The sequence below is a fragment of the Scleropages formosus genome, chromosome 23 (assembly GCF_900964775.1).
Source record: "Scleropages formosus chromosome 23, fSclFor1.1, whole genome shotgun sequence".
Lineage (NCBI taxonomy): Eukaryota > Metazoa > Chordata > Actinopteri > Osteoglossiformes > Osteoglossidae > Scleropages > Scleropages formosus.
The window spans coordinates 1,943,931-1,952,162 of record NC_041828.1 but is presented as its reverse complement, the minus strand read 5'-3'; the positions used below and the strand labels follow the sequence as shown (position 1 = coordinate 1,952,162).

The following is an 8,232-nucleotide window of genomic DNA, read 5'->3' as shown; positions in this document are numbered from 1 at the left end:
GAAAGAAGGACAGTGGGAGGAGGGCGAATGAGAGCAGTTTGAGCTGGAGAAGGAGACGGGAGCCTTCAAGAGAGGGGAGAACCACGCAGTCGAGGCAGATGTGAAGTTGGGAGGGGCAAACGGTCGATGTTCACACCATCGAGAAGGCGGACGCGAACGTGAAGCGTTGTGTCCGGAGGGATTCGCACCTGCAGCACTTTGCCCTGGGGGCTTTCGTCGAACAGCAAGGCCTGGTGGTACACGGGATCCTGGCTCTTCTTCACCACCTTGGTCTTCTTCTTGGCCAAACACGCCCCGTTCTCCAACACGTACACCTTGACGTAGGCGGCTGCGGGGGAGAACAGCTGGCGTCACGACCCATGGGTCAGAAGGTCAGCAGAGAAGCCTGTTGGCAGGAAAGACCTACCTGGGATGCACTTTGACCCTGGTTTGGGGATTAAACCCCTGGCCTGGATTATCTCCACCTCCAGCTGGCCGCCCCTGTCCACCATGCCCACGTGAATGTCCCCTGCAGAGGACCGAAGAGAGAGCGAGTCACGGGGTTAGAAAGACACGCCTTGCGGTCTCGCCAGCGACGGCTCGTAACGGTTCCGCCTCTACGATCTGCGCTCGTTCTCCTCTCTTTCCCACGATCCTTTTTTCGCTACCGTGTGGCATTGAGCCATGTGCTTGTGGGACAAATGTTCAAATCTCCAAATCTCATAAAACTCCAGTCATGGTTTTGCTGCTTTGAAAGGACCCGCAGTGATGCAGGAAACTGAATGAGAACCACTGAGGGACCGAGGATGCGTTGCAGTTCCACTGGACACCAGGGGGTGGAGCTATATTTATACTGGGCAGAGAACAGAATGGGTTTCGATCATCCTTTGGTGCTGGTTCCTACTTCGACGTGCAGACGGTGAATAATGTTCCTGTAAAAGTGCAGAACTCTGCGGAAATTTGAGCTGAGGTCGCCGCTGCTATGGCGGCCCGATCAACGGCTCGCGCACCACGGCGGACCGTGACTCTGGACTTTGCAGAGGCTCCCATTGCCTCCCGCACACTCCCAACCACATGTGCTCCTGGGCCCCAGGAAAGAACTCACCCATCGGGGGCGTGGCTAAGGTCTGCCGGCCCACGATCTGGGCGGGGCCTAGGCCGTCCAGGAAGTCGCTGAACTGGCTCTCCGCCCCCAGGCGCGTGGTAGGGAAAATGAACCTGGTGGATGGGAGGGACGCAAGGGGACAGTATGACAGTGAACGGACCAAGATGGCGCCCGGACTCTTGTGGACTCGAGGCGCTGGGCACTCACGTCCCGTCGGAGCTGTTGCTGTTGGTGCTGCCGTCGGTGGACTCCCTGCTGCCCTGTCGCGTCACGCGGTTCCGCATCTCCACGGCGATGCCCGTCTCCGTACTGCGGCGGATCGTGCTGCGAAGCTTCTTCGTCCCACCGTCTACACACATACGCACGCACACGGAGAGAAGAAGAGGGAAAGAGGGCCGGCGGTTAAGGCATAACTGCGTAGATGTGTGTTACAGGAACACTGCGCAGAGGAGACCTAGCGCAGCACCGCAGGAGAAAAAAACTTCTTCAGGACATCTACCGGACCTGGTCGTCCCCTGCATCCCAGCAGGAGCGCTGCGCCCCCCCAGCCCTATGGCCTCGGGGCAGTGACACTCACAAGGGGTCCAAAATTGTCGTGGAACAGATTCCCCCGTTCCTCAGAACTGCTGAATCCCTCTTAAATTCAGTTGTCTCAAACCCATCTCTTACAGAGCCACTTCTCTCCTGATCTCCTGAGAGCCAAATGAGTCCAACATCATCTATGTATTTTCTGTTTGATGTCACTTCTGTAGTAGCTACTGGACGGATGTGACCCAGCAACACGGTGGTGTCAGACACGCAAATTGTGTCCATGATCCAGTGTCTGTGTCTAAAGCTCTTTGCCGAAGACCTTCTGTTTACTCTGAGCTGTGGAGAAGTAACCGGAAGTGCAGAAGACTGTGTCCACCAATCAGCGGAATGTCCAGCAAGGTTGGACAGTTCCACACGTCGGCGGCCAGACGCACGACCCACTAAAAGGCCACAGTTTTCCCGCTCGTACAGTCACGTACGGAAACTGTCTGGGTTCCAGACTCGGCGAGCCGCCAGCAGACAGACAGCGGAGCTACTGAACGCCACAGAGTTAAACCCTCAGCATCACGAGGTCGAGGCTCCAAGGCCAAAAGGTCACGAAAAGGTCACGAGCTGCGGTGGCGGTCACGTGGGCCTGTGGGTGCGAGGGGGGCTGGGGGCAGACTAACCGCTTGTCGAAAGCAGTTTACACGTACCAGGCTACTTACATTGATTTACCCATTTATACAGCTGGATGAGTTTTACTGTAACAGTTCAGGGTGATTGTCTCGATCAACGGTACCGCGGTAAGAATTTGGTCTTGAACCCGTTTTGTTTGAGCGCAAGGCAACACCTCTAACCACTGGCGCCACCCGCTGGTCCCAGCATGTCTATGTGTGTGTGGTATTTCGGGGCCATTGGGAAGGTGCAGTTTGTGAAGGCCTGATCAAAAAGGACAGGCCCCTCTTCAGACAACACACACACACACACACACACCTTTTGCCCTTCTTGTGCTGAGCAAAAAGCCAGGCTGTGTTTCTAAATACCAGCGCTGCAGAGACCATCCACTGGGAGGGTTTGATGAAATATTCATTAACTCAGCGTGGAGGTGGCCTGGATGGTTGAGAGCGTTTGTGTGTGTGTGTGTGTGTGTGTGTGTGTGTGTGTGTGTGTGTGTGTGTTGGGTGGGTTAGGTGGCCTCTCCACATGAGTGATATTCAGTGTTGAGCAGAAACAGCGTTTTGTGGTCAACAGAAAGGAAACAAAGTGCCCAAACAAAACCTTTTTGGAGACAATAAACAGCTTCAGTTCCTTAACTACTGTGCCCCCTAGTGGCCCAGTGTGTAACAGCGAGGTGGCGCAGTAAGTGGACAGATGTCGGAGTTACTGTTTGTCTGTCCCATCGTGTGTTCGCAGACCCCTGCAGGGTACTTATTGTGTGAGGTTTCTACATTAAACCACTGTTTGTACAGCAGGGTATTTTTACAGTACCAGTTCAGGGTAATTACCTCGATCAGAGGTACTACTGCAGGAGGTGGGATTGAAACCCAGGTCCTTTCAGTGCAAGGTGGTGCAGCGGTTACTACAGTAAGCACTACACTATTGCTAAGGTAGTTACATCCAGAGGGCTAAAAATGAGAGTTCCAGGCGTGTGTGTGTGTGTGTGTGTGTGTGTGTGTGTGTGTGTGAGTCTCTCTCGCTCTTTCGCTCGCCCCTGCACCACCTGTATTCCGCGCCCATCTTCAGCCTCATTAGAACCCCGAGAGCAGCGCAGGACGTGGCACAGAGCTGCCGATTGCCATGACAATGTGGATGAGAGCTGGAGAGAGCGAAAGCAAGAGTGTGTGTGTGTGTGTGTGTGTGTGTGTGTGTGTGTGTGTGTGTGTGCGTGTGTCAAGAGGGGCTAGAGCACAATAGGAGAACATGAGGACAGTTTTGGGGAGGGGAGGGGGGGGGGTTCTATTTTTAAGCCTGTAGTCAGGAGTATATGTGGTGCAGGGATGGGAGGCTCATGTGGGAGGGTGGGGTGGTTTGGGGGGGCACTCCTCACTGTCGCCTGCAGCAGGTTCCGACACAGCAGGGGGTCTGCCGCTTTTCTCGGGAGCCTCGGACTCCCATTATCAACCCCGGACACGTGTCCCACACACCCGACACACACTCTTCACCCCCCCACACACTTGCCAGGCCAGTCTCATCTGGTCCAAGTGCGGTCTTGAGGGATGGTCCTCCATGGAGATACTGTATGGGCCCTGCAGCTGTCGTCATCGGGATGTCCGAGGTCGACGTCGGGGTTGTGGGCGGGGTCTGTGTATCTTTCAGTTTAATAAAGCCTTATGAAGACAGTCCCCTGAGAAAAGAATAAATTGCGAGAAAAGCCACCTGGGCAGCCAGGCCCATTGAAGGTGTTCTGTGAACACGGTCCAAAAGAGGGACATCTTTACGGTCCTTATCGGGTGTGTGTGTGTGTGTGCGTGCGTGCGTGCGCCTCAGTGCAATTTAAAGAGCAGGTGACCTGATTCCTGACATCTCCTCACGCCAATATCATACCAGCAGCTCATTTTCACATGTTCCTGTGCGAGAGCAGGTGGCATTGTGGGTAACGGAGGGGCAGCGTGGGTCGGGATCCTGTCTGGGTTCCACTCCTGGAAGCTACGACAAAGCACTGCCATTGGACCGAGAGGCGGAGCCACTCTGATTGAGAGTAAGTCCAGCATTCTTTTGGCAGCCTTGCCCTGTGCACTGCCCCACCCCCCCACGCACGCACGCACGCACGCACAGACACACGCTCCCCCTCCAGTCTAAAACCTATGCACTTCTGGGCTCTGAGGGCGAAGGCGGGGCTCCGTCCTGGGCGACCGCAGTGCTCCTTCCCTCCACCCTCCTGCACTAATCCTTCCCGCTTCTGCAGTGCTTCCTCCGCCCGTTTCCATGGCGATGCTGTCTGCATTGCGCCAAGATGCCCCGCCGATAGGATCCCGTGCCGTCTCTTTCCACCGCTCCGCTCGATGTGCGCTTCGCCCCTCCCACCTCACTCCCCCCCCGTATGGCACCTCTCCCCCAGCGTCACCCCTTCCCACCACCCCGCTCCCCCCGATCCCGGCAGCGCGCCGATGCCACGAGCGGCCTGCGGAAAACGCCTGCCTTTCATACGCTGCCAGAAAATGTCACAGAGAAACATGGCGACTTCACCGCCTTCACCGGCCGGTGTCAGAGCGCCGAGCCGCAGGCCTCTCCGCCGTCTCCAGCGCTGCCCCTTCTCACACACACACCCACCCACCAGGGCATCGATGCGTGGCAGAGCCCCCGTTTCCTCACCGCCGGTCGTCGCCGTTTCACCACGACAGAAACAGCCGGCGCATCTTCCGCGGTGGGACCGCCTGTCCGACCCCCGGAGCCTGCGACTGCCCAGGGGGCCCTCCACTTACGACGGAATTCGATCCGACAACCTCGTCGTCAGTCGGCAGGTCGTGCGTTACAAACCCCGTAATGACCCAGTCGCATCGCATCGTATAAGTAGTGTATGAAGGGTTAGGATCTGTGATCAATTTACACGCGTGAGTGACACGTTGTACTAAAGCACTTTGTTATGTTTCCCATCGAAGTCCTGCACGTCCCGCTCTCTCGAACCGCCGGCGCTCCAAACTGAAATCGCGACACGATGCGGCCGATGGGACGGCCGTCGTCGGTCCACATCGTCTTCGGGTCACCGGTTTAGTCGGGAGCAATACCCCGGTCTTACAGCGTGTGGCGGAGTGTGCGGAGGTGTGTGTGCCGCCCGCTGCTGCCGCTGCTCCACCGATTTCCCTTTCATCCCATCGTTCGCCGTTGGGAATTCGCTCGCTGTGACTAAACAGGTCCCCTGCGGACAGCAGAGCTTTCGGAAACAAACCAGGTTTCCATGGCGCCTCCTGCCAGCCGCTGCCGTCAGGCCATCGTTTACTGCCCTCGTGACGACTCTGCTCGTCCCGCTTAATGTGTTGTGTGACAGAGCTTATTTCCGCGTCCCTTTAGCGCGGCTGGCGCAGGGGTTCGAGCTGCCGCCTGGCGCTCGAAGGGCCTGGGTTTCAATCCCACCTCCTGGTGCAGTAAATGTGCAAATCACCGTAAGCACCTTAACGTTGAGCGTTAACTGAATACGTGGAAATAACTGTGGTACTTCAGGGTACAACGGCGCTTCCTTTCTTTGGGATGTGACCCCGTGACCTTTCGGCATCGGGAACCCAGAGTCCAACGGCAGCAGTAGGTAGTTGGGACAGAAGGAGGAGAAAGCTTAACGACCTCTACATGCTGACATTAGTGCAGCATTTGTAAAAGCTGGGCTCTGTTCTTTCACACACACACACACACACACACACACCTCGCACAGGGCTATATATTTAGGATTTATATTTATGGATAATAATTAGAAAGTGTCGCAGGTTATCGAAAACGAAAACAACCCGGAAACGTAATGAGAAGCGACGATAACGCGGGACATAAAACAGGACGCAGCGGAGCTCGCAAACGTGTGCTACACCGCGAGGATGTTTAATCAGCGCATAAACAGAGAGCCGCCGCATAAATATAACCAGTTTATTTTCCCTGTTATAAGATTGTTCTGCGAGTCGGAATGTAGCGTTTTGGATGTTTAATGAGGTTAGGAGTTGTGTGGAGAACAAATCCAATCTCCCATTTGGGTGTGATATATGTTGCTGTTTTCCAATAGTTGGGCTCCGCCGTCTCCGCCGCTTCCTCATTGGCTGCATCTGCAACGGCAACATTCGACTGCGCATAGCAACAGTAACCAAGCAGGCGCCGGTGGCCCTTCCAAATTTGGAAAGAGACGCGAGTGAGCGACGTTCGCTATCTGCGGAGACGGGGAGAACGGAGGGGACCTGATGCTGGATGGGCAGTCGAGACTTTGGGGACAAATTTGTGCGTTTGTGAGTGCGTGTGTGTGTGTGTGTGTGCGTGTGTGCGTGTGCGCTTTCACTGCTCATCCCCCTGATTTACACCCTTCCAACTCCAAAGACGAAGGCAAACGGCCACCAGCACCTAAAAAGAGCCCCCTGCGGTAAATGGTGTCTCGGAAGGCGGTCCGAATGTGTCCATGTCCTCTCTCCCACCTGCTATGTGTCCATGTCCTCTCGCCCCACCCCGCCATGTGTCCATGTCCTCTCGCCCCTCCACTATGGGTTCATGTCCTCTCGCCCCTCCACCATGTGTCTATGTCCTCTCGCCCCCCCAGTGTGTTCATGTCCTCTCACCCCCCAATGCGTCCATGTTCTCTCACCCACCCGCCATGTGTCCATGTCCTCTCGCCTCTCTACCATGTGTCCACGTCCTCTCGTCCCCCCCGCCGCTCAAACGCAACAGTCTGCCAACACGTATAACCTGTCAGAGCAGGACTGCTGACCGTCCTCCTCATTTCCGAGCCTAACGCACGGCAGGACGGGACCCGGCGGCCCCAGCAGGACCTTGGTTCGCATTCCAGATGGGACCCAACCCGCGCTAACGAACGATCCCGATTTTTACGCGGTTAAGAGGGCAAAAATGTAAGCAGCCCCGGCCACTTTGGATAATCATTGGCGCTGTTATGAATAATAACCCTAAATCTATATTACATAGGAGTCTCACATGTCATATCGCGAAAGCCTGAGACGGAAACTTTCCACGGAGAGTTTACACGGGGAGTTTACACAGAGCCTCCGTTCCAGAGCTCGCGGTGAAGTGCGTCTGGAGAGAAACGCTCTGGCGTAGCCAAATAAACAGGGCCGAGAGCGAAGGAGCCGCAGGTACAGCGGCGAAGGGAGCGTATAAACAGCGCGCACGTAAACAGCGCGCACATTATCCCCGAGAGGAGCTCGCTCCGGCGAACCTAAACAGATTAGCTAACACGCCGCGCACTCGTCCTCTGCAGCACGCGGCGCGCTCCGCAAATATGTAAACCTCGGTCCGAGGTGTAATTCGTTATTGCCGCTCCGTTTGTCACGGGACGCTAAATGTCAGGGTGCCGTTGCGTAACGCAGTGGGGAGCGAGCGTGGCTCGAACCCGACGGGGCCGTCTGCGCCGGGTTCTGGCCAAGCGCGGTGTCCCACGCTGGCGTTCGCGCGCCTCCAGTTGCCGCGGCGCCGCGGCCCTTGCCAGCCCCGCCCACTGCACCCAGTCTGCCACCCAGCTGCCCGCAGACCCGAGGCACCGGGTTTGAAACCCAAGGAGACACGTAACCGCGTGTGTGTACAAAGAGGCGGGGCTTTGGAATGCGCTTCCTGGCTACGGCGCGTAGATACGATCTTCAGCCTCCGACAACTTGGCGCTGAGCAAAATTCAACTGACCGTCGATCAAACGTCCTCAGGAGGAAGAGGGACTCGGTGACCCCCTCTCCTTTGTAGTTACTAAGTGTGACGTTTGTGCGATCTAACAAATGGGCGCTGACAATAAGCTCATCGTAAGGAAGGAGCATCGCCCGCTGGCTGTCATTCTACCATCAATCCAACCATTGCCAGTAACTGCTTCTCCACCCAGGTCCAGGGAGCTCCAGAGCCTATCCTGGAAGCACGGGGCACGTGGAAAGGTACTTCTCGGACGGGATGTCAGTCCGTCTCCGCGCATTCACATCCGCTCCCTCACACGCTACTGGCAAATCACCAGAACCGC

At 56.3% G+C, this 8,232-nt stretch overlaps 1 protein-coding gene across 1 annotated transcript in view; it reads right to left on the bottom strand.

Annotated features, from left to right (window-relative positions):
- The window catches only part of rims3 (regulating synaptic membrane exocytosis 3), a 33,442-nt gene that overhangs the window by 9,169 nt on the left and 16,041 nt on the right, over positions 1-8,232 (bottom strand). Inside the window, exons 3-6 of the mRNA XM_029248281.1 lie at positions 1,292-1,433; positions 1,085-1,197; positions 407-508; positions 189-328 (exon numbers count right to left, since the gene is read on the bottom strand). Of these exons, the coding sequence (XP_029104114.1) occupies positions 189-328; positions 407-508; positions 1,085-1,197; positions 1,292-1,433 (497 nt within the window). The remainder of the gene's footprint in view (positions 1-188; positions 329-406; positions 509-1,084; positions 1,198-1,291; positions 1,434-8,232) is intronic.